At 39.9% G+C, this 16,554-nt stretch overlaps 1 protein-coding gene across 3 annotated transcripts in view; it reads right to left on the bottom strand.

Moving 5' to 3' along the window:
• Positions 1-16,554, bottom strand: part of DOCK10 (dedicator of cytokinesis 10) — a 216,862-nt gene that overhangs the window by 135,939 nt on the left and 64,369 nt on the right. Inside the window, exon 1 of one of the 3 annotated variants that reach the window (XM_054723259.1) lies at positions 2,996-3,100. The exons of the other annotated variants lie outside the window; for them this stretch is intronic. Within the exon in view, the coding sequence (XP_054579234.1) occupies positions 2,996-3,100 (105 nt within the window). Of the gene's footprint in view, positions 1-2,995; positions 3,101-16,554 lie in introns of those variants that run through there. 3 annotated transcript variants of the gene reach the window in all.

The raw sequence follows: 16,554 nt of genomic DNA, 5'->3' as shown, positions 1-16,554 counted from the left end.
TAAACATTCTAGATTACTAAGAAAGTAAACCATTTCTAAATTTGCCTTTTTGCAAGGAATCATTTGTAGAGTTCAAAATTCACATGATCATTATAAAAACAGATAATCTATAATAATCATCTCCAAGAATCATTATTTCTTTTTTCACTACAATGTAGGGGTATATCCAAAAATTCAAAAGAATTTATTATTTTACTCTCTAAACAAACTTTAAGCCTCATCTTCTTTTGTTGGTCATTTGCTCACATGAATTGCTTTTTCATTATCACCTATCAAGTTGTCTCTGAAGCCAGTCGAAGGATGTTGGTTTAACCTTTAGAAAGTTTAGATGGTTGTGTTGTAGAAATTCCAAAAGAGCTTTGAGTGGGTTTTAGCTCAGCTGGGCTTAGGAGGGGGCGGAAAAAAAAAAAATGTCTTTCTAAGGCAAATCCCATCAACACAGAGCAGTCTAGGACCCTGAGCACTCAGCTTGATGCAATTCAGAATTGTGTCTACTCAGTAGCCCTGTCACTGAAAAAAGGTTCCCAGGAGAAGGTGTCACCTCCCAGTGGCAGTCTCTGGAAAGGCAATCTCGATGTAATTATATCCCGCTTCCCTTGTCTTAGAAACATAAATATTCTACTTGGCTTTATTAATACTACATAACACTTATAACTTTGATAGAGTTCAAATCATGTTCAGAATACACAAGACCAACTTGAATTCTAGTAAGTAATCTTAAAATAGGGCAGGTACTATTATGAACACTTTATGGAAGAGGAAACTGAGGCTCAGAGCGACATTAAGTAATCTGCACAAGGTCATCTAGATGTAGGCAAGAACGTGAGATAGAATAACCCCCTAGGCCCTAGGGCTCCAATTACACGTTTCACTTTCTTGGATTAACTTTTTTTTTTCTTTCCAGAAGTGAAACCCACATCTCAGGATAATACTTCAGATGGATTGAGCAATCCCTTACTCTACAGAAGAGACAACCTGTGAAAGGAGATAAGCCTATATTCTGAAGACTCCAAGCAGGCAAGAGCAGTAGGAAAATCCCCAGTGCCTTCCACAGAAGAAAGCTAATCACTGTATGAATGATCTTAATTAAATGTGAATGCATTGCTACTGAATGCTGTGGAAAATGCTGTGTGAAAACATAGCCCTTACTGGCTGCATTTCCCATAGTGCTTAGTAGTAATACCTTCAAATTCAATTAAGATAATTCATAGAGTGATTAGCTTCATTATAAGGGGAGACACGAGGGACTGTCCTGTTGCCAAACTGTACGTATGGTCTGTGTGAGATAGGCCTGTTCCTCTCCTGTGTGTTGTTCTTCAGTGAACACAAGAAGAAGTAAATCTCATGGTGACATAACCCACGGAACTTCTAAATTCCACTGAAAGGCAGTGAGGAAATGACGGTGTTTTTTTCTGGACTGGTCTAAAGGCTAAATGATCTCAAACCAAGTAAGTTTTTCAAATACTTATCCTTTTTAACAAGCTGGTGGTAAACAACTGATGAAGCTCTTATGGAGCCAGGAGAAAAGACACAACTGGGAACTCATTTTGGGTCAATGGAAACCAAGAGGTTAGGTTCAGGACCCTGAATATTCCAGTTGTGAAATGCTGCCTGGAAAGACCCAGGTGTATCCCATGGGATAAAGGTCAAGTGGCTCACTTGCCTGTTTCCCAATGGAAGACATTTAGTACTGAGATAATGACCGAGGAACCAACCAAACAACAACACAGCACCAATCCTATGAGCCACATGTCTGGTAAATTCTACCTACTTACATTGCCATGATATAGATGGTGAGTATACAGAGAACCACTGTTACTTAAGAAGTAGTATTCCGGTTCCTGATTTCAGCCCAACAAGGGATGACTATTCATTAGTTTGATTATTCATATTCATTAAATGACTATTCACAAAGCATCATTATATTATCATTTACACTTTTTTTTTTTTTTAAAAGCTGCTCTGTTTCTAGATGCTTATATGAACAAAAAGTATATTTACCCCTAGTGGTCCTCAACTGGGGACATCACTCTCCCTGTCGCAGGGGACATCTGGAAATATTAGAGACCTTTTTGTCACAACTGGGGAGATTTTGCCACTAGATCTAGTGAGTGGAGGCCAGGGATGTTACTAAATAACTACAATGCAGATAGCCTGGCACAACAAAGAAATCTTAGACCCCAAATAACAGCAGTGCTCAGGTGAAGAATCCCTACCCTGAAGAAAGCAAGCAAAATTTGAACACCCCGTAGAATGAACATTTCTGTACAAAGAACTGCCAATCATGTTGTTGCAGCCATTTATCATATACAGTGAGCCCTTCACATTACATGTGGTTCACTGCAGGCCTCCAATACTCAGCTGCCAATTGTTCTAACAGATAGGCATCTTGAATTCTGTAATAAATACACATTTCCGGAGCCCTCATTTTGTTTACAGACAATAAAAAGGCAGAAACATTTTAACAGAAAGCAAACCACATCTTTTTAACCTTTAAAACTTACCAATTTCTACTCTCTTCCCTGACTCATGTAATCAAATACTTATTTACATTTTCTTTCACCTTTTGCATTGTTCTAAGAATTCTAAAACAAATAATGAGTGGTATGTGATAAAATACAGAGTAGTATTTTTTAAAAACACTATATACAAGCGTTCAACTGGGTTCTTCATTGAGGCACTTGTAGGCTTTTTAAAGAGACAATTTTCTAGTAATATTTTAACTATTTAAATCCTCTACAATATGTTTTAAAATATTAATGGGAGTAATTCCAATATTCCAAATAGTCTAATAATATCTTAGCTACTTAAATTGTCTATCAATCTGTTTTAAAATAATGATAATAAGAGGATATTTATGAGCCAAACTGAAAATTTGATTGTGTCTAAGACTTTGCCCACAGCTTATATTAGAATACCACCCCAGAGCTAATCTTAATTTTTTTAAAGTATAGAAATAAAGCTGAAAAGCAAACAGCGACATTTGGATACCTACAGAACCAAGCCTGTGGATTTCTTCTTGATTTACTCTTCTCACTGTCCGTCTCTTCTTCCAAAATTCACTGGGCTCCCGTTTGAAAACCTTTCCTCGGAAGCTCATTGTATTGCTGTCATTTGATTCGCAAAATATTTAAAAATGTCAATTTTGTCAAACCTCTTCCTTCTGAAGCCTCACCAGGCCTAACGATTCTTTCTTCTCTGATAAAAAGGGAAATGCTCATGCTACATTACCATAATTCACCCAAAAGGAAAAGAAAACCGACAAGTTACCGCTTCCTGTAAGTAACTAACTACCAGCTGTTCAGATAGGCTTCTGTGCAAGTATTCTCCTTAGTCACCTGCTTTAGAGCAAGACAACAACACAAGGGGACTTTGGACATCTAAGAGAATCGCTCATAGCGAAATAAACCAGATGCTGTAAGTCCACCCATGGAACCAAATCAAGATTGAATCAAAGAGTTAATTTACTGTAAGGGTCTATGTCTGCCACTTAAATGGCCATCCAAACTTTATCAGTCTGGCTAGATCCAAAGGTAAACTATAATAATACACCTGAGCTCTGAGACATCTGTTTAAGGCAGTTGCTCATGAAAATGTAGTTAAATTAGTGGTTTTCCTAGGGGGTTGCCCACGACAATTAGAGAACAAGAAGAAAATATTAGAATTCTATTTATATTGTTTATCTAAATAAAGAAAATTGACTTGGACACCTTGGTTTTCTATGCTAAATGGTCACAAAGGTTCAAATAGTTAATTCCCTAATATTTAGAGTTTTGCTCATTTTCTCTGGGGTTGTGTAAAAGTGCAACTCTTCCCTCAAACCCATCAGAATGTTCCTTCCTGTTTTATTTTTCTTCATAGCACTTAGCAGCATAGCACACCGCTGTACATTTTACTTATTATTCAAATTATGATCTGTCTTCAACTAAACTCTATGCTCCATGAGAGTAGTGTCTGCCTCATTCACTGTGTCCTTCAGTGATCAGAACAGTATATAATTAAGTTTAATGAAAAAAATAAATGGGGAGCTTACATTGATTGTGCTTAACAATGAATCTTGTCCCATATGCATATTGTGTTTTGAAATATTAGTTATGATAAGAACTATATAATTTATAAATAAACATAGAATATGGGAGTATAGTCAATATTTTCCTACGAGGTGCATGAGATAAATATTTGGAGACCACAGGACTAGGAAATAATTGACTAAACTTTAAAAGGTTGATTCTAAAATCCACTGTTGTATGAGACAGTTATTCAGTTTCTTCAAGATTCTGTTTAGTGGAGCCCACCAAGCTTGATATAAGTGCTAAAGAAACCTTTCCTTGTCCATGAAACACAATGTGGGTTATAAAGATAGTTGAAGGAATATTTCCACTGAGGACTGATCTCCATGACTACCTTGGTAGAAGAAACTCCCACCAACTCTCCTAGGAGGTGAGTCTCGAGGAAAGAATCCTGTGAAGTGTTCTTGCTTTTAAATCAGGGAGGGTCAGTGGAGGGCACCTTTGTACAGAGCACTGTGTGATGTGCAATGTGGATAGAAGCAAGAAGCTTAACCAGGAGAACAATTTCTGTGTAAGAGGTTCTCAATGTTCTGGGAGTTTTGAACTTTAAGAAAGAAAAATAACTTAAGGCTGTTACCTAGCTCACAAATTTCGCTCATGTCCTGCCTGGAGGGAGGATTCAGGCTACAGGTGGAAAGGGGTGACCAACAAGAGGAGGGAACAATGAGTAAGCAAGTTGTGGTTGGTGCAGAGGCTTTTGTTACAGAGCCTGTCTTTTCTTCCTAGTGCTCAGCATGTTGAATGGTGGAGGTGCAAGGAGGCTGCCATACATGATTACAACTTGAAAACCAGAAGTGAATTGTCCCAGAGATCCTGGGCCTGTTGCTAATTTCTTTCGGGTCTTTACTCAGATGTTTCTTCCTCAGAAAGCCTCCTGTGACCATCATTTTAAAACTATAGCCCCTCTCCTAAATACTTCTGATGATCCTCCCTTCCTTTTTTTTTTTTTTGCCATAGAGAAAATGGAATAAGAGATTCTTATTTCACCCTTAGAAACCATGTGTGCAAGCACAGTTCTGATTCTGTACTGAAGATAGTGATCCTCAGGGAAGGTCTCACTTAACCAGCTAGTTCCAACAACCATGCCCTTAAATAGATGTCATCGGCTTATTTAGTAAGCTTTCCCTTTATCTCAAATACTTTTTTACTGATGCAGGAAATTCCTTTTCCCCCCAATAATAACTAGATTTAGCTGAAGCACATACATATATCTCAGACTTGAACAACTCAGACAACTCTACCTTATCATGGGGCAAGTAAAAAGAGATGCTGATCATTACTTGTCAAAGTATGGAGACTGAGGAAGCCTCTTTCAAAAGCCATGAGAAAAAAAATAGCAAGATGCTATAAAAACAACACCTGGAGGGGTAAACTATGTCATTAATCTGTAACTGGCTCAAGTAAGCAATCAGGAATTCCACAGAGCAGAAGCCCTTTGACCCATGGTCATTCAATATTTGGGAATTCCACTGTATGTCTTTACCCTAAATAGAGCTCACCCTCTAACTTTCACATTTGTTCCATGAGCAGGTATATTATAGTACATACCAAGTTTTCAGATTTACTTTTTTTTTCATTATATGATACTAGAGGCCCGATGCACAAATGTGTGCACCAGTGGAGTCCCTCGGCCTGGCCTGGGGGATTGGGTCAAAACCAGCTCTCCAACATCCCCCGAGGGGTCCTGGTTTGCGAGAGGGCGCCGGCCAGGCTGAGGGATGCCACTGGTGCACAATCAGGGCAGGAGGGATGTGGGAGGTTGGCCAGCCAGGAAGAGATTGTGGGAGGGGCCCAGGGTGTGTCCGGTCCATTTTGCTCAGTCGATCAGCAGGACTACAGCATCAAGCTAACCTACTGGTTGGAGCGTCTGCTCCCTAGTGGTCAGTGCATGTCATAGCGACTGGTCAACCGGTAGACTGTCTGCCCCCTGGTGGTCAGTGCACATCATGAGAGGCTGAGCTGTCTTAGCATATCATTAACATATTATGTTTTGATTTGTTGAATGGCCAACTGGTTGATTGGACAGATAGCATATTAGACTTTTATTATATAGAATTATGAGAGTCTGCCTCTGAGTCACCTAATGTCCTGGTGTTAGACAGTAGCTGGAAATAGTATTTTACAATCCCTTCTGGACTGTGGATCCATTTGAGAATCTAATAAAAACCATGGATTCACCAGAAAAGTATAAATATCAGAAAGTGTACATGCAAGTGTACATCACAAATGTCAAAGTTCATCTGAGGACCCTCATACCCAAGGTACTGTAAATTCCTAACTCAGAGTTTTAGAAGATTCAGAAGTTTTAGAAGGAATACTATCTTATCACAAGGAATTTAAAAATCTTGAACAACTCTTAAAATGACTTCCTCTCTTTCTATTATTTGCATCTAGTCTCTCTTCTATTCCTCTTTAGGCGCCACGTTTCTTTATCTGCAGCCCCTCCCACTCTGTGACTTCTGCAATACCAGAATGACTCATTTCTCCCCTGGCTTAGCTTTTATTGCAGCCCCCTTAAATACTGGCAAAGGGAGGCATTGTCAGACAACATAAGGGGTTGTCAGATAGCCATAAATGCGAAGGAAAAGAAGACCCAGCAACATGAAGTGGTATTCCCTGGATGGCACTGTTGGAGAACTCTACTGAGCTTTGCCTTCCTTGATTTCAGACCAAGCCTATTTATCCAGCATCCTGTTATACTCCACACCATTCCAACAAATTCCCTTTCTGCTTAAGTTCAGAAATATGTTGGCAATCAAAAAACCTAACTAGGACATTGGGCAAGAATGGACAATAAAGAGAAATTCCTTGTGGCTCAACCACAAGCAATCACTGGGAAGTTCATTAGAAAAGAGATCTGATACCAATAAATGGTCAGAATTTATGAAGTACTATATTCAAGGCATTGCTGGTCTTCATAAGAAGTACATAACATCCTTTCTAGCCTTAAGAAGCTTGTACCCTCAGAGGAGTTCTAGAATTTGAACTAGTCTGGGAAAGCTTTATGGTAGAACCTAACTATTAGATGAGAGTGAAGTAGATGGGAAAAGGGTAAAAGATACTCTAGGGAAGGGGAATGTAGTTCAGAAAAGGCATAAGATAGAAACATTAAAATCATAGGATCTGCAGTCATCTTGGACCAAATCCTAGGTCCACCACTTCCTGACGGTGTATCTTTCAGCCAATCACTCACTGTATCTAGTTCTCTCTTCTGTAAAATAGGGATAGCATGGTAGCCACCTCAGAAAGTTGTGAGAATAAGTGAGATGACTCTTTTAAAAATTTCATCACATTGCATGGTACATAGTAAGCACAACTATTAGTTGTTACAAAAGCTAAGAGGCACACCAAAACAGGATGTTTAAGAAAAAGTTGGAAGTTCAGCCTGTCTAGAGCTATGGGTTGAATAAGAGAGAAGAGGTAGAAACTATTAGAAAAGAGAAGTCAGGGGCCAGTTCATGAAGGACTTTGAATGCTGAGATAATGAATGTTTCCACTGTATCCTGAAAGCCATGGGAGACCACTGGAGGGTTTTTTAAATTACAATTATAATAGTGCCTTTGGGAGATGCATTTGGTAGCTATATGCAGACTGGATTTGGAAGAATGTGATCCATATACAGTTTGCATTAATCCAGGTGTGAGCATAGAGTGGTGGAGGGCAGAAAACTTGGCAACAAAAACAGATTTCAGGGAGATTACACATAAATACTTGGCAACTAAATGGAAAAGGATAGCTGAAATTTACTGAGCAGAGACTAGGTGATGGGTGCTGATCTAAAGTTTACAGTACCTTATTTCAACCATGCAACAACCCTGTGAGGTAGGTATTATTATTGTGATCAGCACCCCAGTTTTACAGAGGAAGTTACTTGGGTCCTGAGAAGGGATGCAACTGGCCCAAAGTTCCAAATCAAGTAAGTAACACATCTGGGATCTAAACCTGGCAGTCCAGGTTCACAGCCCATGCCCTTAACCAGAAGAGAGGTTCACAGATGTCAGCAGGTTTATGAGTTTGGCCATCAAGAAAATGGATAATATGACTGAGGAACACAGGAAAGTCAGAAGAAAGGACTAGTTTTCCTACTAATTCTGACTTAGAGACATACTGAGTATCAGGACAAGAAGACAGACAAATGGGCATGTCTAGCACCATTGTTATATGTGTGCCTCGAGCTCAGGAAAGAGTCAGGCCTACAGATGTGAAGCTGAAAACCATCAAAACAGTTAAAATTGAAAGTCCAAAAATAAATAGAACTCATGGAGAACAGAGTAGTATGGAATTGAGAATACAGTCATTTTTCTTTCTTTTACTTTTTTATTGAATTTATTGGAGTGACATTGGTTACTAACATTATATAAGTTTCAGGTGTACAATTCTATAATACATCATCTGGATATTGTATTGTGTATTCATCACCCCAAGTCAAGTCTCCTTGAATACAGTCTTGAAGTTCTTTTACATATGAGAGGTGGAAGGCAGTTTATGAAATTGAGAGGGCTAGAGATAAAGGGGAAATCTACCAGGGCAGTGCAGCATCCAGATGCACTGGGGAGGGGAATTTAAGGAAGGTGGCGCATGGCATCTGGGCTGAGATCCAAGTAGGACCCAATGATGTCCAAAAAGACTCAGTGTGAGAGATAAGCAAGTTGAAAACTAAGGACCTTGCAGTCTTGGATTCGGACATATCTATGTTGGAATCCTCTTCAGCCATCTATTAAATGACTTCCAGCAAGTTACTTGACCTCTGTCTGCCTGTTTCTTATATCTACAATGAAGCAATTAGTATGTAACTTATGGGGCTGTTATGAAATAATGTTAGTACCTGGCATTGAGGAAAGATACATATTGTGTGTATGTATATATAATAGCTAAGGTTCTTATATGTACCTATAATGTAAACTTTTATTTATTAAATATGACTGGTATCTACCAGGTCTACCTAGGTATATAATCAATGTATAGACACACCTATACCATATGCATATACATGTACATACAAAATACACAAACACACATATTCACATATATGTGTGTGTGTGTGTGTGTGTATATATATATGTACACACACACACACATATATATATGTGTGTGTGTATATACATATACACACACACATATATATATATGTATGTATATATAGATACACATGTATATATACATACATATATGTATGAGGCCCAGTGCATGATTGAATCATGCACGTGTAGGGTCCCCTACATGCTTTCGCTTTTTGCAGTGGAGCTGGGTGCCTGTCCACTAGTGCACCAGGCCTTTCAGAAGCCTCCGGCTCGGCGGAGGCTTCTGAAAGGCCTGGTGCCGGAGCAGACAGGCACCCAGCTCCCACGCTTTTGATGGTCCGCGGCCGCTGAGGAGGGCTACCCTGCTGTTGAGAGGCGCAGGGGGTGGGAGTCAATGGCCCGATAGGCCACCCCGAGTCCCGCCCCCCAGCCTCCTGCCGCCCAATCGTGGGTGTAGCGGAGTGATGGTAATTTACCTGTTACTCTATTATTAGATAGGATATATATACATATATATATATATGCAAAGTTTTGGTCCCATGGTGTCCAGACAGAGAAAGTAAGTCATCAATTTTCAATTTTCAATAGATGAGAGTTTGGTTGTTTGGAAGTTAGTGAAGTTGGTAAGAAGAAATAGGAATCTGAGTGCTAAGACGTCAGAAATTTAAGAAAAGGTTCTGCTAGTCTGCATTACTTTTCTATTGCTGCTGTAACATTTAGCAGCTAAAATCAACACCCATTTATTTTCTCATAGACTTTATGGGTCAGAAATCCAGGTACAATGTATTTCAGCCGAGTCTCTTCTTGGAGCCTCAGAGGCTGAAATCCAAGTGTGTTGTTGACAGAATTCATTCCTTGCAGTTTTTGGACTGAGGTCCCAGTTCATGGCTGTCTGTCAGCCAGGGATCATTGTCAGTGTCCAAAGGCTAACGGCATTCTGTGCTCATCTTGCTAAGCCAGAAGCAACAGGTGGAATCCTCTCACACTTGGAATCTCTCTGACTTTTCTTTCTGCCTCATCTCTCTTAAACCTCTCTTAATGCTGCACCTAGTATAACCAGAGAAAAGTCTTGGCTGTTAAGGCCTCAAGTGATTTGATTAGTTGTACCCAGATAATACAGGATAATTTCTATATCTTAAGGCCAGCTGATAAGTAACCTTAATTAACATCTGCAAAGCCCCTTCACTGCAGTACTAAGATTAGTGTTTGATTAAACAACCAGAGAGTTTGGGGCAGGGGGCGCATCTTTAGAAAACTGTCTCCTACACAGTCTTATTCTGGACAACAGTTTGGCTTTGGTGCTTATCTCTTAAGAATAATTTTAACATCAAGAATGTACTGAGAAGATGGTGTAGGTCAGTGGTTGGCAAACTCATTAGTCAACAGAGCCAAATATCAACAGTACAACAACTGAAATTTCTTTTGAGAGCCAAATTTTTTAAACTTAAACTTCTTCTAACACCACTTCTTCAAAATAGACTCGCCCAGGCCGTGGTATTTTGTGGAAGAGCCACACTCAAGGGGCCAAAGAGCCGCATGTGGCTCGCGAGCCACAGTTTGCCGACCACGGGTGTAGGTGAAGACAAAACTGGCTTTTGAGGGTCGTTTCACGGAGCATGGCGGTGGGATGCAGTTTGCCGTAGGGCTAAGAAATGAGTAAGAGGAAATAGAATTGTGGCTGATAAACAGCAACCTGGATAAACTGAGCAGTGAATTAAAGGTGAGAAACAGAATGGTAGTTGTGGAGATGGACAGCAGAACCAAACAGACAAATCTGGAAGATGAAGAATGGTAGAGACGTAACCAAATATAGAAATACAGACCAAAGCAATAAGGCAAACAAGTTATGAGAAGGTAATCTCTAAAGTGTTTAAATATGTTTGCACAACAATTCAATCGGCTGTAACATCAGCAAATGGCATCCACCTTGAATCTTAGAAACCAAAGGATAGAAACTTGCATTTTGTTGACAATTGATAAAAATTACCCAAAAAGTACCATTAGAGATGCAGAGTAACTGAAAACTTGATGGTTAAGGCTTAGATAGCTAACGTGACGTCGTAATTGAATCCACAAAACCTAATTTGAGCAACTGGTAAAGCACTTCCTGTTCATTTCCACTGCTTTCTTTACTACCTCTTCATCCAGTCTTCTCCTTATTCCAGTTTATTTTACCAGTTCAGCTTTTCAGGATATACTATGGCTACTTCTTCATTGATAGAAGATGTCTAAGTAACTCATTTTATTTTTTTCTCTTCCATTTCCAATAGATTCCCCTTTGCCAGAGGGTTTGCATGCTGCCCAGGCTTTGTTTCCTGGGGAAAACCAGGCTGGTCCACAGTGCATCTCCGGGTTCAGCTCCCACTGTACCTTGTTTAAGGGAAGTAAAGCACAGTGGCTACTTCCTCCTTCACTGTGGCCTCTCCTAAACCTGGCCCCAGGCAGAAGTGCTCTTCAAGTTAGCAGCACTGAGCCTCACTACTTCCTGCTACAAAAGTCAGTGCTGAACAGCTCAGTGTTGCTGATGCGAGAGCCTCAGACCTCTCTAGGGGTGTTTAAATGAATACCACAAAACCTCCTATGTCTAAGTGTGGAGTTTTTCCTGTTCACTAACTGTAAATTCAAATAGCATGACTTTTAGTAAAACATATTTCTAAATTTCATGGAAAAGAAAGTGGCATGCAATCTAAATCGCACTGAGGGCGAATGCAGAAATGCCAAAAATAGAAACAGACTTCAGTTATGTGCATGCGTATATGTTATGTACTGTGTGTGATGTGTGTGTTTGTGTTCTTGTTGTGTATGTGTGTATGTGATAGGCCTAAGTGATCTATATGCATTAAAATGATTTATAGTATTCCATTCATAGCCCTTCAAACATGTATGAAGGTGTAATGATATTTGCTTATATTATTGAAATAAATAAGTCTCTGGAATAAGAATTTCCACTTAATCAGGGTTTGATGTGGGGGGGAGGGAGATTAAAAAACTAATTTCTTACAGAATTTAGTGAACCTTTCATAGAATCATTAGCATCTGTGAAGGGGCAGACTTTCTTCTTTTCAACTTAATCATTGGCCACAGACTTCCATTGGGAAAATCTTTGTAGCCTGGAGATACTCATACATCTTGCCAATAAGTATCTTAATGCAATATTTAGTAAATGAGGAACAATGATTTTAGTGTTTTCCCTTTTCTCAATTTCCTGATGAGTATTTAGGAATGTATCACCCATTTAAAATTCTTGCTACCAATGGCAAAGGCATCCAACCATCTTCAAGAAGTCAGCTTTAGCTTGGTCTGGTGCTTGGTCTGGACCAATTTCCTTGGTCTGGAAATCCCTAGGAGAGGCAAGTGTTCATTCTAACAGAGACCGCCCTTTCCTTCCATCCCTGCTACCAAGCTCAGAGCCAGGACCTAACAACATGCAATTACAACAAAAATAGACAGCTATTATTGATATTCTAAGTTTATGTTTCATACAAACAAATACAGCCTGGATTGTTAATGCCCTTAAAAAAAGTCACACAGCTAATTTTTCACCTAGAATACAGTGTTCTTTTCCCATTAAAAATAGTCAAACCCAAAGCAACATAATTCTCGAGCTACAAGAATTTTTCAAACATGCAGTACCTGATTAGTCGGTGGCACTGACTATTTTTCTCTTAGATTGTCAAATTAAAAAACAATGACAACCGCCAACACAACAATAGCTGCCTGGTGTTAATGAGTCAAAATTATACCTAGTTTTTTTGTCTGTGGCACACCAAAAAATATGTTATTTGTGTGCCGCAGAAATTTAGTAATTAGATTTTGTGTGCCATAGGATGAAAAAGGTTGAAAGTCACTGCTTTATCTTTTAATGAAGACTAAAAGACTTTCTGGGTTGAGGCAGATAAGTTCACAAATAACCAGATGAAGGCACACAAATATAGCCTCCCAAAAGATGGGAGCTGAGGGACTTTGAATCAATGGTATTACCTTTGATCATTGAGAGACAATTGCCCATAATCATTTTCCCCAAGGGACATATGCATCCTCTCTGCTGGCTGGCTGGGATCCCATACCAGCTTCTCACTGCTGGCAAAGTTAACTACAGAGGAGAGTTACTTCTTTTGAAATAAATTAAGCACCCCAAATTGCCCTCGTGTATTCATTCCAGTTGTTAATTATTGCTGTCAATACAAAGGTCACCAAATGTCTACTCTGAAAATGACACTGTACACAAGTGTTGTGATGAAGCCAAGGTCTTTCATATCTGTGAAGCTCCAAAAGAAAAGTTGGTAATTTATATGACATTGGCATTACATGGGTTTTAGTCTTGTGGGCTTTTTACTATAGAAGGATGTGTCTTTACCAGGAAAGGGCAATGAAAGGTTCTCACTTAAGCAATTTTAATGAGGGAACAAATTGTCATGTAAATACTAAATCCTGAGCAAGATGCAAACATTATTCAGACCAAGATCTGTTGGCTAGTGGATCTGATAGACTAGCGGAAATCTGTGCAGCCAGTCTGCCCCCAAACCATTTCTTTAATGGCATCATAATGCATTTGGATCTTGTGAGGTGACAGAGGAGACAAGTGAATATACTTTGATTTAAACGTTTAATGACTTGCACTGTAGAAATTGGAAAATAATGGGTGGGACTTGGCTTTTCAATCAAGTTTTTTTTGTGTTTTGCAGAGAATTAATTGTTGGATTTTCTTTGTTCAGCTGTGAGCACTTGCAGTAAATTCTTGACCTTTTGATGTGTGGTAGCTCCAAGTCCCCAATTAAAGGACACATTAACCTCTCACTATTTGTTCTGCATCTCACCAGCAGACCAGAGGGACTAAAACAACAGGAAATGAGAATTGGGTAGCTCTGCAAAGGACACCAGTATCTATTTAATCTGGCTTATTAGAATAGAAGCCAATGCAGAGAGGCTCTGATTCTCTGCCAAACATTTCTTGGTGCTGGGCCAGGGCCAGGTATCAGTGACAGCGAGATCAGTCCCAGAGTCCGTGTGGGAGATGGTGGTACACACAAAACAATCCATAGAAATACCAGAAGGCAGAGACTAAGGGTGAAGAGGAGAATACCAGTAAAGAACATGAGGTCTAGGTCAAGGAGGAGTTCATATAGGCACAGAGACCTAAGTCAGGCCCTGAACATGGTGGGACTTGGTAAGAACTCCCAAAGCAGATCTTCACCAATGTGTTCAAGAATCACATGGGAAGGCTGTTGAAGGGACTGATTCCTGGGCCCATTCCAACTCCTCAGTAGGTCTCATAGGGGGTTCGGTAATCTGTCAATATGAATATCACCCAATATCTAACAACTACCCTTTGTTACAAACATCCACATGACTTACCTGAAGATGAGACATGGACCACACTTTAAAAAACAACCTGGAAACTAGTTCACCTGATAGTTTTCTTAGGCAGAGAGTCAGATAATAATAGCTTCCTGTGGGTCACCACCTTCCGATGCAAATTGTTTTGTATACTAGAACGAAATCTTATTTAAAAAATCAAATACTCTTTTTCCCTTATGGATATACAATCAGGCCAAATGAACTAACCAGCCACATCACCCTGACTGTTTGGGGGACCGAGGAGAAAACCCTGAGGTGAAACCAGCCGTAGTAAACTGGGCTTCAGTTATATCTCGCCCATCCTTCAATTTCACTTCATTTCTTCTTCATTGGCCATTTGTTACTTGGACTTTGTAACCCTGGTCATACTTATCTCAGTTATTATCTAAACCAGGTTTTCTCAAACCTGGCACTATTGACATTTTGAATCAGACATGTAGGGGTTTGTCCTGTGTATTGCAGATGTTTAGCAACATCCCTGGCCTTGACTCCCAGTAACCCTCCCTTCCCACACACCCTGCTATGACAACCAACGAAGTCTTCAGAAATGGCCAAAATTCTCTGGAGGGTGGGCAAGGAGGAAAAATTCACTCCTGCTTGAAAATCTCAGATCCAAATTTTACTGCAAATTATTCTCCCTTAATATTTCTTTGATGACAGCTTTCAGGCCCCAAAGGCGCTGCAAGTTCACTTCAGACCAGGGTTAGCTCTTCTTGAAAGCCAAGTTGATAACCTCTTGTTCACGAGAACCTCAGGGCTACTGGCCTTAAAGTCTGTCCTCTCTCTCACTTCTCTATATGCCTCAAAATCCCACTATTAGAATTAGTCTGTGAGTCTGGGAATCTGTTCCTATTCTGGGCTATCCCTATTAAAATGCAGCTATTGTTTGCCTGGAAAAAACGAAAGCCATGACAGTCTTCAATAACTTAGCCACATCACAATAGGCACGCTGGCCACGTAGGCAAAGACCCAAGGAATTAGAGAGGAGGAACGGCATTATAATGGTGTGAAGGATGAAGTTAGGAGTATGGTGTTTGCCATTGTGGGTACGATCACTGTGTTTTGATTCCTGGCCTTCCCACTTACTTGCTGGAGACCTTTGGACATGTTGCCCAACCTCTCTGAACTTGAGTTTTCTCATCTGCAAAATAAGGATAACCATAGTGGGTACTCCATTGAACACTGTGAGGCTTAATAAGAGTGGATTTATAAATGCTTAGCACACTGCCTGAAATATAATACAATGTCAATGAAGTCAGCTCTAAGTTTAATTGTGTCCAGGAGGTGATCTTAAGTGGGGCTGCTACAGTGTGTGAAAGGGTCGCAAACAGGCCTAGTGTTTGTTCTCTGTGCATCAGAGGGAGAAGGTGAGAGCACAAGAAGGGCACTAGCTGCTTTGCAAGTGGCATTGAGAGGGAAAGGACATTCCAAAAATGAAGGGAGTGTCCAGAAGACCCTCTTGGCTTGGATGTGGATAATTAGGTTAAATAACCCTCCTCCCATGCACACCCCATCCTTCCACAAGTGACCTCTTTGTGCTCACTGGGTCTTGCAACACTGGCCATTTCATTTTTCAATCCCACTGTGTACAACTACAAAAGCTTCTAATTACCCTATTTCTGGCCTCTCCCTTCATCCCACACAAAAGACCCAAATGCCAAGGAAGTTAAAAGAAAGCCAAGATTTAACCAATATCATATGCTTTTTTATCTTTTCATGGTTACTTTTCTGCCTAAGCAGGACTGTAAATTCCCCAAGCAATAAACAGTATCGTCTTTATGTCTGAACTGCACTGCATTTCCTACTGGCATGTGGCAAATACCAACATTATAATTATCAATTCAATGTTGCAAACAGGAGAAAAGGGCATTGCACTTCTTTCTGCTCTGTCTTATCCTTCTCCCTCCTCACCACTTTCCAAGACCACTGCAAGGTATTGAAGTACACTGACAAGGAGACATTTATTCTGACTTTGTTACTTTTTGCAAGGGTGTCGTAGATCTGGAAGGAGATCCGTTACCTAGATGTATTAAAGGTCTTTGGCAGCATTTAAAATTGGCATCCCTCTTGCTTTGGTTGGCATTCAGAAACCAGTTTTGTGGTCA

This window comes from Eptesicus fuscus, chromosome 11 (assembly GCF_027574615.1).
Source record: "Eptesicus fuscus isolate TK198812 chromosome 11, DD_ASM_mEF_20220401, whole genome shotgun sequence".
In the NCBI taxonomy this organism is placed as follows: Eukaryota; Metazoa; Chordata; class Mammalia; order Chiroptera; family Vespertilionidae; genus Eptesicus; species Eptesicus fuscus.
Note: the sequence above shows the minus strand (reverse complement) of the source record. Positions and strands in the feature narration are given on the sequence as shown.